The 20,479-nt window shown below is 35.5% G+C and overlaps 1 protein-coding gene across 2 annotated transcripts in view; it reads left to right on the forward strand.

Annotated features, from left to right (window-relative positions):
- The first annotated feature begins 14,783 nt into the window (after nt 1-14,783).
- The window catches only part of Cftr (CF transmembrane conductance regulator), a 174,083-nt gene continuing 168,387 nt past the window's right edge, over nt 14,784-20,479 (forward strand). The window contains exon 1 of one of the 2 annotated variants that reach the window (XM_046422533.2): nt 14,784-15,230. Coding sequence is in view for 1 of the 2 variants with exons in the window: in XM_046422531.2 (XP_046278487.1) it covers nt 15,765-15,817 (53 nt within the window). In the remaining variant the exon portion in view is untranslated. Of the gene's footprint in view, nt 15,231-15,651; nt 15,818-20,479 lie in introns of those variants that run through there. The other variant, XM_046422531.2, reaches the window with a different exon arrangement.

The following is a 20,479-nucleotide window of genomic DNA, read 5'->3' on the forward strand; positions in this document are numbered from 1 at the left end:
ATTGGAGTATACAAAAGTGATTAATTTACGTGTATTGATCTTGTGTCCTGCTGCCTTACTAAAATTGTTTATCAGCTCTAGAAGTCTTCTGGTAGTTTTTTTTTTTTTTTTTTTTTTTTTTTTTTTTTGGTGGGGTTGGCTTTGGAATTCTATTTTAAATTTAATCAATGAAAATAATCTCTTGACTTGGGTGACTCAACACATTATTGAGCAAACTGGAGAAATAATGTCACTTAATTTGCTTAGACTAAATGCTCCAGATGATGAATGGGTATTGAGTTTTCTAAATAATAACTTACGTGATAGGGTAAGATCTAGTTCTTGAAAGGGAGTAAAACAGAATGGGAACAAAAAGTTTTATTTTTTTTTTTTTTTTTTTTTTTTTTTAGTTGTAGGACACCATACCTTTATTTTTATTTATTTATGTGGTACTGAGGATTGAACCCAGTGCCCCATGAATGCAAGGCAAGCACACTGCCACTGAGCCACAACCTCCAGCCACAAAGCTTTACCTTTAATAAGGAATCCCATTGGTCTCAATAAGGAGTACTTCAAAATACTAAACTAAAAAGAACTTCCTCTGATCACCTGCTGAAGACATGCTTATAGCTTAGGACATAAGTGGGAGAGGACACAAAAAGGGGATCTTCAGGACTGAACAAAAATAAAAATTTTCTGGTTAGGCAAAGAGTAAGAAGGCTTCAAGCCTGGGAATGCTGTCCCAACCTCTTTACTGATTTTGCAAACAATCTCTTCCTGTTCTACTAGGCCACTGCCCCTTTTTATTTCAACTTCATCTTTCTAAAATGCAATACAATGTTCCTTCTTCACTCGAAATCTATACAGTCTCATATTTATGATGATTCAACTTACAATTTTTTTGACATTACAATTATATAAACACAATATATTCCGTACAAATTGCATTTAAAATTTTGCTTTTCTTTTTTTTTTCATGTTAGGGATATGAAGTTTTTGATATTCTCTTGGTGCTGGGTACCAGCAATGAGCTCCATCACCTTCATGAGATCATGAATGTGAACATTCAGTACTTTTTTTTTTGCCGTACGATTTATTTTTATTTTTTTTAGTCATACATGACAGCAGAATGTATTTTGACATATAATACATACATGGAATGTACATACATCAATCATAATGTCTATGCTATTCTGCTGCCCTTCCTATCCTCCCTATTCCTCCACTCCTCTCCCATCATTTCTCTCTAACATCCAGTACTTTTAAGTGCACCATATTGATAAGCTCTAATGTTCAGTCAGATGGGTATAATAATGCAATTTTTTTCTGTTTTACAATATTTTCAGCTTATGATGGGTTTATCTGTATATGATCCCGTCACAAGTCCAGGAGTATTTGAATTGACTTCCTTTTGCAAGCAATAGAAGGAACAGGACTCCTTACCCTGTTGTTTGTGACTCCAAACAATATAATCCCAGTCTGATTTTTCCACATTTACTTCCTCCTCTACTTTTCACTCACCAATAGCAGTGTTGTTCTTGAAGTCTGCCTCACTTTGATCATATCTTTCTCATTTTCTCTGCTTATCAATGACCCCTTTCTTTCAAGATCTATCTTAAATATCATTGTCTCTTGAAGACATTCTTAATTGGAAATTGTCTTTGGTGCCACTGACTCTTGTGGCTATTTTTATTTCTAGAGAGCCCTCATATTATTCTCTCTTGTATTACAGGTATTTATATATTTGTTTCTCTTTTTATGATGACTGGACACTCCTTGAGAATAGGGACTTTGTCTTGTCAACAAGTATCTGAAAATACACATCTATTTCTATATAAAATCCTGTTAATTATGTTGTTATGAAATATACAACATAGTGCCAACAAAGATTTCAACATGAATTTAAAAGTTCTTTATTTTAAAATACCATAAGCTTTTTAATATGTCTGTGCAATGTCACAAAATAAAACCCAGTACGTATATTTATAGATAATTACATGAAATTCCATACTCAAGCCCAACAAAATTTCAAATTACACTCCACTTATAAAATTTAACCTTTACTCTTTCTGTCAACCACAGATAATCATTTGAGTTCTGGTATGAACACAGCTCAATGACTTGATCTCTGATCTGAACTTTATTAAGAGCTACCCCATCAGCTGGGCTCCTATTGACTATAGCATAGTAAGAAGAGGGTATTGCTCCTTAATTCCTCCCTTCTTTACCCTTTGCCCTGTAGTATGAACCTCTTGGGACTTAAGGGAACCAACCACAAAGTCACCTTTGCTAAATGCCAAAAAAAAAAAAAAAAAAAATCTGTATAATGTTAAGGGGACAGTTGAATTTTCTAGTGCAAATTATTTCCTAGGTATTATACAATTTAAGATCTCTTGTTAATAATTTAAAGGAAAATAACAAGGCACAGTGGCACATGTGTAAGTCTCTGTAATCCCAGAGACTCAGGAGGCTAAGGCAAGAGAATTGCAAGTTTGAGGCCAGCCTCAGCAATGCAGTAAGATGGTGAGACCCTGTCTCAAAAAAAAAAAAAAAAAAAAAAGTGGCTGGGATGTGTTTCAGTGATTGAGTGTCTCTGGGTTCACTACCCAGTAAACCCTACCCCTCTAAAAAAACATGTGTTGCAAAAAAAAAAAGTTTTATTTTTAAAACATATTTACCCTCCTTCAGCAAAATATGACACCTCTTTGTTAATTCGTACCAATCCTACTTGAATATTTAAAACTGTAAGTCAATAATGGTAAATATAGAAGAACAAGAGTGTAGAGTGGAGAAATGGAAATCACATAGATGGAATACAATTATTTAGGTAAAATTTTTTTAGAGAACTTTAAAGGGAAGTCTCTTTTAAACCAATATTTTTCTAGAATTCAAATATTTTTTACAGAATACAATGAAAATAGAATGGCTAAGTCCACTGTTATTTTATAAGTCATAAAACTTTTACAGTGAGTAGTTAATATTTCCTGAAATTTTGGCATGGTTGATGAATTCCATCTTCTGAATAATGACTACAGATTTTTAAAATAACTGAAGACCAGTTTGGTTGTTCTGGGGGTGTTTTTTTTTACATGAAATGTTTCCCACTGGGGATAGAAAGTTTTTTAAGGTCACAGAGTAACCCAATTTGAAGCTAGTTTTATGCAGTCCCTGCTCTAAGCCCTAGATCCTATGTCATCTTTGCAAGAGAAATAATTAACTAAGAAATGTAAATGTGAAGAGTATTAATTTTTAAACTGCAAAAATGAAACAAAGGGATCTTGTCTGGCTTGAGATATTATTATTAAATATTATTAAAGATTTAAATATTAATTTCTTGTTGCATAGAAAATGTGCCAAAGATCAATAAAATGATTTCCCTTGTTTTCCACAGAAGAATTTTATTTTAGAATAGTTTCAGACTTACAGAAAAATTATGAAGACATTAAGAGAGGTCCTGTACAGCTCACACTCAGTTTCCCCTATTACATTGTCATAATAAATGAACCAATATTGACATATTAACATTAATTAACGTCCTTACTTAATTCAAAGATCTTTCCTAGGATACCACATTATACTTAGTCCTCATATCGCCTTAGACTTCTTTAGCTTGGATTGTTTCACAGACTTTCCTTATTTTTGCTGACCTGGACAGTTTTGAGGAAATCTATTCAGATATTTTGTAGAATACTCTTCAATTGGCATTTGTCTGATGTTTTGCATCATGATTAGATGGGAGTTGAATATAGGAAGACCATAAAGATCAAAAGCCATTTTTATCACATCATATGGAGGAGGCATACTACCAACACGACCTATTACTGTTCATGTTGCTCTTGGTAACCTAGAAGAGGAAGTGTGTTGAATTTCTCCACCATAAAGTTTTTCTTCCAACATCCTTAGTACTGTACTGTACTCTTTGGAAGGAAATCACCATAAGCAGCTCACACTTAAGTAATGGGACAGACAGATGTCTTATCTCTTTGATAGTGAAGTACCTATTTAATTATTTAGAATTCTCTTGTACTAGAAATTAGTTTATTCTCTTCCATTTACTTATTTAATCATAATTTATGTCACTATTGTCTCTTGGATAGCTATTTTATGCTTTGGGTTATAATTAAAAGCTATGTTATTACATTATTTATTGTATTGTACAAATTGTTCCAGCTTTGGTTATTGGAGGGTCACTTTTACATGGTTCTTGGGTTCCTTTGAAATATCCCTTAAAATTTTTTTTGATTGTTTTTTATTTTCTTACTTTCCTACTTTCTGACAATACCAGATGTTCTAGGCTCAACTTGAATATTCCTGCTTCAGTCCTGAAAGGAGCTATGGTCCCTTTGATTGGAGAACAGTATTAGAAACCAAGGTCTGGGCATTGTGGTCTGCTGGTTGTCACTGATAAATTATTAGTTTTAGGTTTTTCAGTTGACAGAACAAGATATATGTGTGGATATTGACCTGTACATACATATACTCTATAAATATTTCATTATAAAGCCATGTGTTTCTTTTTTCTATTTTTTAATTTGTTCTTTTTGGTTATACATGACAGTAGAATGTATTTTGACATACATACATGGAGTATAACTTCACATTTGTTTGCTTGTACATGATGTGGAGTTACACTGGTCGTGTATTCATATATAAACATGGGAAAGTTATGCATGATTTATTATACTGTCTTTCCCATTCCCATCCTCCCTCCCTTACCTCCCACTCCCCTTTGTCCAATCCAGTGAACACCTCCCAACCATTGGGTGTCAGTATCTGCATATCAGAGAGAACATTCAGCCTTTGGTTTTTTGGTATTGGAAGTCATCTGTTTTTTTTTTTAATCAAGTTAAATATGAATTTATGTAGTGTCTCCAATTCTAATCTAGTACTACATATATCATTCTAGTTTCTTCCTTCGCTTATCTATAGCTTCCTATTCCAACAGTGATAAATCTGGTTTCTACCATCAACCATCTACTTGATTTTTTATTTCTGGTATTGTGTATAGTAATTTCAGAATATTACCCTGTGTGACACACCTTTATCAACTGGGATAGTCCTCATGTAGGTTCTCTTACCTTTAGTTTCATAGATTATTCATTTCAAAGTTGCTTAGACCAGAACCTTTCCCTTCCACTTCTTTCAGTGTTACACTCATAACACAAATTCTTTTGTTGCATTCTGAATTCTTCCTGGGGTTCCTCACTTCTCTGATGTCCCAAATTATTATTTTTTTGATACACACACATTAAAGATTGTTATTTGTGCTGTGTAGTTCAATAGGCTTTAGCAAAGGCATAATGCCACATATCCAGTTAGTATCATATAGTATAGTTTTCCTAAAAATATCACATTCCTTATGTGTTACCTATTTAACCCTTCTTCTCCCCATCCTGATCTCCAGGCAACCACTTATCTTTTTACCTTCTCTATGAAGTTATGCCATTTCCAGAATACAAATAATAAAATTCATACAGTATGTAGACTTTTCATGCTGGATTCTTTCATTACCAATATATATGTAAGGTTCATTGCAGGAAGCCACCGTGAATTACTTGAGGGTCTTTACTTGGTATGGCAGTCAGGGAGATTTTAGGTTTGGCATTGTGAACTACCCATGGCTCCCCCCATGCAACAGATTGCCCAATGCACTTGACCTTTATCTTTGCTCTACTAAGAGGATCTCTGGAGATGGAAGTAACCCATAGGGAACTGAATAGGCTGCCTACTACTTTTTTGCTAAAGAACATTCTATGGAAGGCCTTTGATGTTCCCTGATATAAATAAAGCAAGTGCAGGCTCCATTTTGTTCTTTTTGGTGTGGAAGCTCCATGGTGTGATTGGCTAGCCTATTCTGACCCCACTTTCTGAAAATATTTTCTGTGTCTATGGTTTCTTGGTCGCTCTATTTTTCTTAGCTTTTATTGCGCAGCCAGCCCATTCCACCCAGGGGAACCCCATTTCCACCGCTGGCACAGGCTGTGGGTGGGACATCTTGTCTTTACATGGCTTGATAGCTCATCCCTTTTTATTGCTAAGTTAGTATTCTGTCACATAAATGGAGCAGTTTATTCATTCACTGATTGAAGTATATCTTGTTTACATCCCGTTTGGGACAAATAGGAATAAAGCTACTCTAAACATTTGCATTTAGATTTTTGTGTGGACATAAAGTTTTCAAATCAGTTGGGTAAATACCTAGGAGCATGGCTGTTATATTGTAGTAGTAAGACTACATTTAGCTATGTAAGAAACTGCCAAACTGTATTTCACAGTGGCTCTTGCCAGCAATTGGTATTAAGGAATGTTTTTCTTGGGGGGATGGGAGCTCAACCTTTCTAAAAGATAAGTAAGGGTATCTCATTGTTGTTGTAATTTGCAATTCCCTAATGACAAGTGATGAAGAGTATCTTTTCATATGCTTATTTGCCATCTGTATATCTCCTTTGAGGTGGTGTCTGTTCAGATGTTTTGTTTGCTTTCTAATTGGGCTGTATTCTTATTGTTGAATTTTATTTTCCCTTGTTTTTGAAGGAAGTAAATAAACAAAAATAAAAGTAGTTGAAAAAATAAGCATTTAAAAATCATAAAGAATTCTACCATACCTATTTAATTCTACCATAAAAATAAAAAATAATTGGAAGAGTAAGTTCAGCATTCAGTGACTCATTAATGTGAGGATGTGAAAATTTGAAACACACAATTGCACAATTTGTTGAGCATTTACCTATATCAGTCAAGATGCTCAATTTTTAGCTTTTATGTCAACTCAATTTTCATTACAACCCTATGCAATAGAAGCTCTTGTTTTCTGGTTTTACAACTGAGAAAACCTCAGTTCACACTCTGCAGAAGAGTTTTAAAGCTCTGTGCCATGTTGTTTGATAGACAATGTATATGTGTATGTAGATAGATAGATAGACAATTTTTTTTTTCTGAGACCGGATATCATTGTGTTACCCAGGCTAGCCAGGAGACAATATATTTTCAAATTGCTAAAATTTCCAAATCTATTCATGTTTATATGAGAACACATTTAGTTGATTAAGTAGAGTTCTATATTTTTTTCTCAGATGTTTAAATCTAAATTTTGCATAGTTTTTTTTTTTTTACATCTTTACTTTCCTGAAAACAAGCAAGATAAAATGTAATAAACAAATAAACTGTTTTTCCCACCACATTTCAGACAAGAAGAATAATTTCCAAGAGTCGTTTGCTTTGTTATTTGAGAGGTAACAAACAAAATAAATTCCTAAAGACAATTAGCATCATGACCAAATTGGGTCTTGAAAAACAGAGCAGTGCAATCGCAGCTGGTGGCTGGGTTGGTGGCTGGCCATGAGCCTGCAGCATGGGACTGGATGTTCCACCATGGCTTGGCACTCCTCCAGGGAGCTGTCAGTCGCTGGGTTCCCACAGTGCCAAGCACGATGCAGGTGCAGAAAGGTTCAAGGTTTCTGTTCCCCGTTAGTATTGAGGGCATGCAGGTTGTCTGACATGAGGGGCAGGCAGAGTGGAGTTCCTGCTTTGCTCTGGGAGAAGGCTGTGCATTGACAGAGGCTGATGAACCTACTGTTGCTCCTCTTAACATGCCTCAGTCTGACTCTGAGATGAGCGGGAGTTTGCAGAGTCCTTTAAAAAAAAACAGGATTGAGGCTTCTAGACTTTTTTTGGGTAGGGGCAAAATATGTTCTAAAAATTATGTTTTGTTTTGCATTTTACATTTAAAATTAATGTTCTTAATATTTAGAAAAAGAAATGCAGTAGAATTCGGACATTTAGGCAAAATACATAAGATTCACAGCATTGTTGAAAGTTACCTGATGAAAGTATTTTTTGTTTATTGTATTTTACTTCCTCCTAAATAGAGTGTTTTTGTGACTACATTTAATGGTGCCTGTGAACATTTGGTATTCAATTCTAAAACCAGGAATTGGAGAAGAATGTAGGCCTGGGATGGGGAACAGAAGAGAAAGCTAAAGAAGATCTAGGGAGTTAATGTAATTTTGCAGGGCCAGGTTGAATCCAGAATAAATTAAAGAGACACTGATGCTGGTAATTTCCTTTGGGCTCAGGCAACTAATGCTTTTCTTTTTCAAAGTATTAGTCATATTTAGATCTAAAGACTGTTGGAAGTTGTAGCATAATTCTGTCTTGTTTACTGTGTCCCCTGCCTGGCACAGAGCTGGAGCATAAAAGGATTTCTGAAAACATTTGCAGAATGGAATCAGAAAGTCACTCTATTTCACAGTATGCATATCTTGTCTTTGTTTTGAAAATATATATTATATATATTCTAAAAGTTTAGAGACTTAGGTCATAAGACGATGACATCATCAGACATCCAAGAAGGCTTTTCTTCTTCAGTGTTTATCCACACATATGTATGCATCCACTTCTTGGGGTACAGATATGGTCATATCTCTTTTTAATATTTAAATATTGAAGTTAGCAAGAAGTCTAGAAATGTTTTCTTAAGGATTTCCTTCACCCCCCAGTTGTCCAAGAACCCCCAGGGATTTTCCTAGTCCAAAGGGGTAATTTGTTTCCAAACACCAGAGAAGTGGAGACTATGGAAAATCTGGCCAGTTTATTGCCATATGCTCCACCCCATTTTCTGCTGCAGGAGCTTCTGTCACTACAGCATTGTGTCACTGATGAAAATAGGTCCTCCCACAGAGTTGAATGAATACTGGGTCACTGCTACCATTAGCACAGTGTTGGAACAGATCCCTGCACAGGTCATAGCAGTTTCTCTCATTCTGTTTTAATTTCAGTCAGTACTGCCTTATAAGTGGACTTCCAAAGATGCTACTGTAGTTTCCGAAGCCCACTCCAAGATCTGTGGGGTAAAGGCAAGCTTCCAGTTTCAGCTACAAAGTCTAGCAACCTATCTCCCACCATGGAGTAGATCATGGCATGAAATCTTTCCTCTCATGGTAGGATGTGTTCTCCTTGGTGGTTCTTAGTCTCTCTATTTGAACACTTCAACTGGGATCATCTCAGTTCATCAAATTAGATTCTTACTATGTTGAACCTCAAAAGAAATACAAGAAGTAGATTTTGTCAAGTCACAGCAAAGACCTTATTCCTCTTTTACTCTTCCTGGATATGTCCCTACTTTTTATTCCTCTGATAAAAAGGGTTCGCTCAATGAAGTCAGAAGAAATGAAGAAAAAGAAGAAAAACCTCCTTTGCAATAAGTCTTGTTTTCACCTACACAGAGAAGCAATAAGACAAATTCTAAAAGGGAGATATTCTCTCTCTCTCTCTCTCTCTCTCTCTCTCTCTCTCTCTCTTTTCCATGTTAAACAAACAAAACCATTCCATGTGGTCTAGTTATAGGCAGAGCATAGTGATTAAGTGTCTAGCTTTGGAGCCACGCCACTGGGCTTGTTCACATTCATGTTCTTTTTTGAATTTGAATGTGGCATTTAGCCTTTTGTACCTCAATTTTTTCGTTTGTTTAATGGGATGCTGTTTTTATATGCAGGGTTCCTCCCTGCCCAGGTGTATAACGCAATTTATACAGAAAAAAGTAAACAATGTACAATTTTTTCTTGCAAAGATATCACCATACTAAATTTGCTTTTAGTAAAATTATATCTAATTTTTAGTTAAAACTTCATAACTGTCAAAATTTGTTTAGATAAAAATCAGGATATAAATTTATCAATTTAATTTTATTTCCTTGGTATTATAGATTTCGTTCCAGAAAGCAATTTTCAAATGTTTTCAAATATTTCTTGTCTTTGTTTTGGGAAAAAATATATATTATATAAATATATATAATATTTATAAATATGTAAATATTATATATACACACACACACACATACACACACACATATGAATTCCAAGGTGTTTTGTTATCATTTTGTCAGTGCTTTTGTCAATGTTGCTTCTTGGCAGTCTTGGAAGTGAGCAGATCCCAGTCACTTTGTCAGACCCACTGATGCAGAGGGGCCAGTCACTGAACGAGGAACTGGTTGTCCTTTTGACCATATGGATTATTCACCATAGTTGCACCAATCACATTGAACTTGAGATCAATAAATATGCCCTAAAACAATATCTCCTAGGTTCTGTCTATTCAGGGTAATTAAAGCAGATCAAAAAGGAAAACCTAAATCTGTGAATCCTTAAATTCTAGCTTCTTAGGCCTCAAATCCTGCCTTGGGGAACTGAATTCATATCCTATTCTTGTTTGGGTTTTATTTTTTTGTAATAGGTTGGTGTAAGAAATGACTATAGAATAAATGTTGTGTTACCTGTTTTTATTATGATTACAACTGTGGCCAGATGAAATCTGGCACCCTGTTTAGAGAGAAAAGTTATAAATAAGCAAATAATCTATTATTTAGTGTGCTCCATTGCCTTGTTAAATGCAACTTTCTCTTTGATGAGGCATATCAATTAATACAGAACTCACCTGAAGAAAGACATCACCACTTCTCTTAGGGATCAAATTTATGAAACCATTATTTTAATTCTACAGATAACATCTGGCTTTCAGCATGATATCACCAATGAAAATTTAATTTGGTGTTATAGATTATCTTGTTTTTAAAAAAGCTTCAGTAGGAAAATAAGAAGAGAACCAATATAAATAATGAAACATTTCATGAACAGCAGCTTTAGGAAATCTCAGAATATTTGTTAGCTTCTACATTTATAGCAAAGTTGCATTCAGGATGTTGTTCGAAAATTGTTCCAGTTATTAGTGGCACTAATAAAGTCCCCATTTTGTGCAGCTTTTTAAGATTTCCTTTATGAGGAACTACCTTTAAGTTACAGAGGAACCATCAGGGTGCCAATTTCCATCTGGACACAGTTGTTACAAATATACCAATGTTGATGAGCTGAAAATTAGAGGAACCTAAAGAGAGTTTTCAAATGTCATTTAAATGCAAAAGGAGTAAGGATATTTCCACCATATAGTATATTATTTTGCCTCTAAATCAAAATTATCTTAGTTACTTGACTTTACCCCCTTTTTCTTCTAGTTTAATACAAGAAAATAACTTCATAGTGAATGAGAAAAGCCCAGTGTTCCTGAGAATTCTGACAGCCGTTAGTGAGTTCAGATTTCTCTAGCATTCCATTTTGCAATGCTACTATTTTCTGATTTACAACTAATAATGTATAATGATAATCTATAACATTAGTTGAATTCTTATTAGGTTTTAAACCCTTTATGCCTGTTAAATATATCAAATTTAACTAATTCTATCCTGTAGTTCTCAACTAGAGGTGATTTTTCATCCCCTTACTCAGGGTATTTGTCAATCTCTGAAGACAGTATAGGTTGTCACAACTCGAGGGTAGGGGTGGTTCTACTAGTACCTAGTGGTTGGAAATTAGAGATGCTGCTAAATGTATAGGACAACCCCACATCCAAAGAATTGTTCAATTCTAAATGTCAATAGTGCTTGACATAATAAAAATCTTCCCATTCAATAATTTATTTGATGTGTATCATTGGCCTTATTTTCAGAAAAGAGAAATGGAGATACAGAAAATTTATATAAATTATCCCCAAGATCACAGAACTAAATAAGTGGTGGTTTCAGGATTGAGAACCTAGTTCTTTCTTGCCTTAAAACTCACCCTCTCTTTATATTCTGCTATCATCCCCAGAAGCTCTGATGACCATGAATAGATTCTGAGTTTTGAAGGGTAGAGATATGCTCTCCTGCTGTGTATCTGCCCTAGCACCATGCTCTCACTTGCTAAGAGACTAATAGCAACGACTCATCTCTAGAGCATCATCAGACCTTCCCTTTAGGATGACGTTTCAACCATTAGGTCAGTAACCCAAAAGATTATATATACTGAATTACTAAATAAGGTGTAAGTTAAAAGAAAAACAAGGCACTATTTCTGTCTCAAGGAGGTTGTTGGAGAGAAGATATATATAGTATTATGAAGGTGCTTATAAACAGACTTGTCAGACCAAACATAATATTGAAAGCAGTAAAAGTAAATGAGAAACTGGCCTATTCATGGGCCAGGGCACATCTTTTGGGTCCTGAAACATCTTTGTAAGACTGTAACATGCATTGTTATTTTTGTGGCATACTGTGGAATAGCTGTGACTGCTCCTACCTGTCCAGCTTAGATAAATTTATAAGCATGCTGCCTATGTAGACGAGGCTGATGCGGCCTTGCCTTCTCTCTTTTGATGAGCTTTTCTTCCCTGTGAGGTGACATTTTCATCCTCCTTCTACTTTTCTAGTTTTTAGTGCACTCCTGGTTGCTACCCACTTAACACTATTACAGCTCACTCAGGAGAGAATCTGAGGAACACTCTCAAATTAAATTGAACTTGATGAATAAATAGAGTGTAGTGAAAGTTCACTCTCGTGATCTTTAGTGGAGAAAATTGAGCTATCATCTGGTAAGGTGAGCAATATGGGAAAGGAAGATTGTCTCTTGTAATCTTTCATACAGTGAGATCCTTTGTAGGAAGCGCCTGCATATTGCTGCATGTACAGTAGGTACTAAATAGGTGTCTACTTTCTTTTCCCCCCTTCTGCTCCTTCCTCTTCTTCCTTCCTCCTCTTCTTTCTCTTTCTCCTTCCTTCCCTCTCTCTCCCTTCTTCCTTTTTCCTCTTTCTTTTTCCTCCTCTTTCCTTGCTTGCTTCTAACATATCTTTAAAATGATGTCAAACACGTGGCCTCTCACTCTTGTATATTTAAAGTCAGTGCTGCCTAAAGCATTAGGAAATTCTGTAGAAATGTATGTAGTCATTAAATGCTTGTGCTCAGGCAATCAACTAGGTTCAAACCCCAGTTTCTTCTGTCATTATATTCTCTGAAACTTGCTTGGGAAAATTAATAAACTTCTTGTACCTCAGTCTCTTTATCTGCAGTATATAGATAACAAAAATACCTGTTCCACAAAGGTTTTATAAAGATTAAAAGAGGAAAATCATGCTGTGTATTTGTCATTGTGCCAAGCATATATGGCAAATTTCCAACAAATGGAAGCTATTATAATATTGTTATAAAATGATATGAGCTGGCACTTGAGTAACTTGGAAAGAAGAATTTCTCTGTTTCTTATTACCACCATCCACCCTCACCTGGCCTATTGATTTCCTCTGAGATCCACGTTTAGGATTTCAGTCATGACCTTCAGCCCTATTTGAATACTTTTCTGGTACATACATTTGCATTACCACATTAGGTATGTTCCTAGATGCAAATCCTGAGTATCATATCTCAATTAGTTCATTTGGACAGGTCTTCTAGTAATGTTAAAGTTCTGAATGGTGAAGTCTTTTTCTGACCAAACAAACTTAAGACTGGGATACTTTGTGATAAAAACCTAGGGTCTTTCTATGCATGTATGTATGTACATGCTTAAAATAAAATATTATAGTTAAATGTCATTCATCAAAAATATGTAACTCCAGTGACTAATTAATTTGAGATTTCTGCTTTCCTGTCTCATTGCTGAACAGGGCTAGAGTTTTGACTTCATAAAACTAATGTGGGCAGAAAAAAATGGGCTGGTCTAAGTGACAATATATAAATATATAAATACAGGAAGGATTGTTTGATTAGAAATAAATTACTGATAGAAGAGATGGTTTGGAGTCAGACCTGAGTTTGAATCTTGACTCTACTGTTGTAGGCATTTACTAAACTTCTCTTATATGTTTCTTGAATTGAAAACTGCGGATAATAACGCATATTTATATGGTTGTCTTAAGGTTTATATAAATGATGCCTGGCAGATAGTAAGAACTTGTCACTATTTTATTTATTCTTGAGATTACTTGACAAATATGTGGGGTCTCCTTGAGTCATAGCTCTTAGTCAGCTTCTATAATCTTTGGAACTTAATTCTTAATCTCTTTATTGTCACATGCTTGTTGATAACAAAGAGGAACTGATTAGCAATTTATTTCAAAATGTGTGTTTTATATTTGATGGGTCACACTAGCAGTTATAAAGCAAACAGTGGGGGTGGAGAGTAGATGGAGTGAGTTCAATCACATACCTGGGAAAAGTCAATAGTGAAGATAGAGCCTCAATTTTTGTCATGCTGGAGAAGAAAAAATGTGGGCACAGGATTTGAAGCAAGGGATTATGAGTTAGAAACACTGAAGCTTTTTCCTGGTCTCTAACTTTATACAATTTGTTTTATATCTTCACTCTTCTTTTCCTATTATAATTAAGATAATAAAATTAAAATGTTTCTAAAACTTACTTTAAGATAAGGAAAAATGATGACATTGAAAAATAAAACAGAGAGATAAAAACTTGCTGGACACATTTATTTAATTTAATGCATTTCTCCTCTTTGTAGCATTATGGAATACATGTTTTATATGTACTATATTTGGGTGATTACAAGTCAACAATAAGATAATTCACAAGAAAAACACTCTTGCCTTTAAATGATCAGGCCAAAATTTTTACTTCTGTTTGAAATTTTCAATTCAAACTCAATGTACATTTGCTTTTACACAATAGGGTTCAGGAATTCAAGGCCTGTCTCTTTAAAAAAAAAAAAAAAAAAAAAAAAACAGCAGCCAGGCACACAGTCCTCACACTGAAAACTTGGAAAGAAGGCACCCAGATGACTGCCTGCCCAGGAAAGCCTAAATGCCCTCAGAGAGTTCAAGACAGCTTTTTTTTTTTTTTTTTTCCTCCCCCCCCCCCCAGTCAGGTCAAAGTGAACACACTACTTTGCTTCAAAGACTGAATTCCTTTCAGTGTATTAGTTAAGATGTTTTGCAGGCCAAGACTAGGAAATCTATAGGAGGGCGGGTTAGTTTACACACTGTCCGCTTGTCATTGTCTCTAAGACACACAAAGCCGCCTAAAAAACACAGCTCTGCTGAAGTACTTGCGACAGACCACGAACAAATCCTGGGCAAGTAATGGGCAAAGAAATATCTCCTCTTACCTTTTGCAGATTTTTTTAAAAATATGCAAATACGACTTATAAGGCGTCTTTGCCACACTTGGAGTTCACCTACGCCTGAAATTAACAAAGCTTGGTTCTTCCCTCTGACACGCAAAGGAAGCTCAGAGGAAGCGCATCAGACATTGCCGCAGAACTTTCCAGCTCTCTAAGGCTGTATTTTGATACAGGAGGGGCATATTTTCATTCCCTTTTCAAAATGCACCTTGCAAATGTAACACGAACCAGGTTAGGATCTCAGGAAAGAGGAGGAAGAAGACTCCGGGAAGAGGGCGGCTGCGGGTCCCAAGTCCTGGGTCCTGAAGAACCTGGTGCGTAGGAGAGTCCCTGAGGCTCCAGCGGGGGCTGGTTCTGCTCGAGCCGGTGCTCCTATCCTCGAGTGTCGTGGACGGGACCTGGAGAACGCTACGATTGTCTCCCACCTGTGGGAGGGCTGGGGCTGGACGGTAGGGACACAAATCTGGAAGAACCGCACGACAGGACCGCGGGACACGGGAAGGCTGGGAATCAGAATCGGGAAAGGGAGGCTCGGGGCAGGAGGGAGGGAAGGAGGCCAGAAGGAAGGAGCGATCTAGGTGCGGAGGGGGTGGAGAAAGCCACAGGAGCAAATTTGGGGCTGGACTATGCCGCGCTGGGCTTTTAACCTGGGCAGTGGAGGCGGGGGAAGGAACGAAAGGAAAGGGGAGGTGTGTGGGAGAGGGGTGGGTGAGCGGGAGTTGAAAGCAAGTGACATCAGCGAGTCAGAGAAAAAGGGGTGAGCGGCAGGCACCGAGAGAAGTAGGGCGTTTGGCATTAGGAGCTCGAGCCCAGCCTGCCCTGGCAGGGTCCTCAGTGCCCCAGAGACCATGCAGAAGTCGCCTCTGGAAAAGGCCAGCGTCATCTCCAAACTTTTTTTCAGGTGAGAGGGTGTCCAGCGGATCTTTGGAAGGACACGTGCCCATGAAAGGAAGAGGGAGTGAATATGGGCAGAGTTTTGGGGGAAAGAGGAATATTTTTTTAAAGAGATGCACTATCATTCATTGTTTTGAAAGAAAACATGGATATTGTGGAATAAAATTTCATTAAGAGAAAAAAGAATAAGCTGAAGCCAAGTGTTTGAATAGAGAGCAAAATCTACTTGTCACTGAGAGTCAGACTCCCAAGAATCAAATATGCTAAGGTGCAATTGATTTGATTTTTAATTTTTTTGAGAAATTTATAAAGTTGTTAGTAATAAATTCTTAAGTTTGTTCTTTGTTTTCCCCTTTCATGCCTTGGAAACTTTTCTTCTTGGCACACGTACTACAGGTAATAGGTGGTCAGAAAACATTTGTTAGCTGAATTTGGGGGAAAAAACGGGATAGAGAAAGTGTGAATTATGTGCCTAAAGTTTTTATTGTTATGATACTGAGTAAGTCTAACAAGTACTTGCCACAATTTCATTATTTTTCTTTTTAAGAATGAAAACAAATCTGTCAAAGTATTTATCTTAAGCATGAACACGATGAACGATGGACTTTTAAGGGAGGTCAGAACAGTCATGGAAATGTGAAGCATTGGGTATAGGTACTGAAGTTATGTGCAACTGGCATTTAATAAACTGTACTCTTGTTCTACTTTGCATGTGATGTGCAATAAAAGCTTGCAAACTTCATCTAATGAGGTTTTTAAAAATAGTTCAGAGTCTTAGGCAAAGTGTAATTAAATGTAGCATTTCATATTTGAAGTGTTCTTTGGATACCACATCTACCTTGTTCCTGTTATACTTGTATGAATCAATGAATAGGTATAGTTCTCATGGGACCTTTACTTGACTCATAATTCTCCAATGAATCAGCCTAGTGAAGTATCAGAAAAGTCAAACATATTATAAATATGCCTATATACGTGTGTGTGTGGAGGGGAAGATATTCAGCTTTCACATCTCTCTAACGTTCAATTCTCTGTATGTACAATGAGCCTGGAACTCAGGTGTTAAGAAGAGTTCATTGGCCACTGAAGGAGACTCCTCCCCTGTGTTGGGGAGAGAAGGACTTTACTCTTTGGAATTACTTATTCTTCACTATTACCTGCCCACCACACATCTGGGGATTGAGCCCATTGCTTTACTGCTGAGCTACATCCCCAGACCTTTCTTAACATTTATTCTGAGACAGAATCTAAGTTTCTCAGGCTGGCTTTGAACTTAACATCTTCCTGCCTCAGCCATCTGAGTAGCTGGGATTGCAGACTTGTGCCACCACTCCAGGCTTGCAATTACTTTTTGTATTGACATTTCGAGAGCCTTTTGTTACTTTATTTATAAAACAGGCTTATCTGTTGATCAATTTTCCTACTACTTACAAAATCACAATATTAATTGGCATAATTTATAGCCTTTTTATTAGAACACTTTGAGGAACATAAAGCTAATCAGTCAAAAGGCAGCTTTTAGGAGAAGGAGTATCTCATGGCTATTTCTTTTCTTTTTATGATATCAGGGATTAAAACCAGGGGGCTTAACCATTGAGCTGCATTCCCAGACCTTTTTATATTTTATTTAGAGATAGTCTCCCTAAATTGCTTAGGGCTCTGCTAAGTTGCTGAGGCTGGCTTTGAACTCTTGATTCTCCTGCCTAAGCTTTCCAAGCCACTGGGATTACAGGCATGTGTCACCAGACCCAGTTTCCCAGGGCTACTTCTAAGTAAGAAAGAACTTCAAAATTAGTCATCTACAAAGTATTTTTTTTTAATTTTACTTTTGCAGATTACCTAATACATTTTAGTATAGTTTGGGAAATGCTCTTAAATTGATTTGGAAAGAAAATGTATTATAATGAGTACTAAATTTGTTAAAAGCTACTCATTTCTGTTCTTTAAACTATTTCATAATAAGTTCCTCTAAGAATAGGTGTATTTTTAAAAATTAAGTTCCTATCATTTATAGGAATTGACAATCACCTAAAGTACCAGTGATTATAAACTTCCTATGGACTATAAGGGTAGAAACTTATTTTCTGCATTGGGGTAAGCAGTATTGCTTAGTGGTCAAGGGTGGTAGATTTTGGATTCATATAGTTTAGATTCAGACTCTACTGCTTTGTAACTTTGTGACTTGAGACAAGTCCCTTAACATTTCTGTGTATGTATGACTTGACCTTTAAAATTTGAAGATTAATAGGGATTAATCTTTTGAGAAAATAAATGTGTTTAGCCTACTAAATGTTAGCTGCTATGAGTAATATTATTATTGTTATTATTTACCACATTTTGACATTTTTTATAGCACAGTGTGCTTTGTTTGTATAAGATGGTCATTTCATCCTCTTGAGCATAATTTTGTGACTAACAGTCTGTATGCGCAATGAATGAGCCTATTTGAGAATTTAACTTAGGAAAAAATCCCATTGAACATGGCCTTACCAGGTATTTAGGAAAAAAGCCATATACTCATATCATATCTTCTTCAGTCCCTTAGAATTGAGCATTCTGAATATGATCCCATTGACTTCAGAGTCATAAAAGTATACAAATATTATGGTCTGGTTATAGATTTTATTAAATATTTAATTATCTAGAGTTTGTCATTGGAAAACCAAAAATGTTTGAGAAAAATCTATTTTCTTAATTTTGCAAGGATTTCACATCAAATACAAAATTTGAAAGATATTAGAACTGTCATAATGCATAATAGAAAAAAAAGAGATTTTTATCACAAAAATTCAAGCAGTTTATGAATATTATGGGAAATTAGTTCACTAAGTTGAAGCTTTTATGAAAACAACATTCATGAAGAAAGATGTTTATAAATGGAGGTGATATACTTTCATAGAATTGGATTCATATCCTAGTGGGATCAATTTATTAATGTTCACCTACAGAGGTTATGTTTTCTGATTTTGAGCAGTTTTTCAAGTTACATTTTCTTATAACATTTATTATAATTATTCAGTTTTTTCTTCTCTCTTTCTCCATTCCATGAATTTCCCATATTCTGTTTAGTTGTCATAATGTGCATCAAACCATGTGTTGGATGACGTAATGCAAATTCTGGTTATGGTATCCATACCTAAATAAATCTACTTGACTTGTGGGAGTCCTACAGAAGCCAAGTGTCCAAGTCCAAAGACTGGGTACCAGGGCCTTCCATAAATTCTACAGATAAATCTCAAGCCAGATTGAAAAGTGGCATCTAAGATAGATATTCACAAAGAATTGCATATTATAAGATTCAGGCTAATCGTAAAAACTTTAAGACATTTTAGTAGTTATTAAACAGAAAACAATGAGAAATTTAAAAACAGACACACTAGAATTATCAGAATGGGTGTGGTGGCTAACAGTGAAAATGACACTCCTAAGCATTTTGCCTTTGATCAAAATATTTTTTGCATCTTTTACTATGAAATTATCTTTAAAAATAATATATAAATTTATTTTCATAAGTATATATTAACTTTGATTCTTTATGATTATTATCCAGCTTGTGTTTGATTAAAGATCATATTACCCAGACTGGTCACTTAGTTTAGTTTTTACAAGACTTTTGGCTATAACTTAAAATCAAAGTTTTCATCATAATTCACTTTGTTAACAGTCAAGTACTACCTAAGTTTGGATATTGTCTTTCAAAAAATGTATTTCAAACTTTAAAGACAATTCTTACAGAAGGGAAATATAAGTGCTTTGAGCAATGAAAGTATAATTATATAAATGTAAAAAAATTCATAGAGCATAATTTTTGAAGCAGATCAAAATAAATTATATAAATTAAGGCACATTGTAAAAACCTCCATTATAATTATTTTATATTGACATTTTATTTCTGTTATAATACATGAATAAAACTCTAATTATGGCTGTGTCATGAATCTTTTTGCAATTTTTGGGGGGTGTTTATAACAATGTTGCCAAGGAAAATCAGTTGGCTACTCAAGTGAGAGTCTAGTCTGGTTCTGACCAATACTCATGCATTATCGCAGGTTTCACTCTAATAGGGTTAGGCTATCTGAATAAAAAAAAAAATCATAAAACCAAGGCCAATATGAGATGGATAATTGGTATTGTGATGTAAAACACCAAGGGGACCTAAATACCATGCATCCATGAGTGTGGGCAAATGCCATTCCAAAGAAGACTGTTCCAAGTTTCCATCTCTGAGATAGGGGTCCCTCTGTTTTCATCAATGTTGCCCAAACACTCCCAAATGTTGACTCTACATCAGTGCCTCAGTATTTCTTTCTATCCATCTTTCCTTTGCTGACCATGTTGTTATTACACAGCTCAGATTTTTTCAACTTGGAATACATGTCAATTTTGGTTGGTTTAACTTAGAATTCTAAAATACCTTCTCTACACAGTCTAAGTAAAATTGTAATTATATATAGGTATATCTAAGAAGCATCTGTATGTAAACATATAGTTATATGATTGTTCCTTTTAGTTAATTTTACAAGTTTTAGCAATTACCCCTTGGTTTCAAGTGTATTCCAGTGAATGTTTTTATATACTTAGAACACGCAGCATACAATCTAGTGTTGTTTTGTTTTGTTTGGTTTGGTACCAGGGCTTAAGCCTAGGGGTGTTTGACTACTGAGCCACA

This window comes from Marmota monax, unplaced genomic scaffold (assembly GCF_021218885.2).
Source record: "Marmota monax isolate L192 unplaced genomic scaffold, Marmota_monax_Labrador192_F-V1.1 WCK01_AAM20220418_F8-fsc00027, whole genome shotgun sequence".
In the NCBI taxonomy this organism is placed as follows: Eukaryota; Metazoa; Chordata; class Mammalia; order Rodentia; family Sciuridae; genus Marmota; species Marmota monax.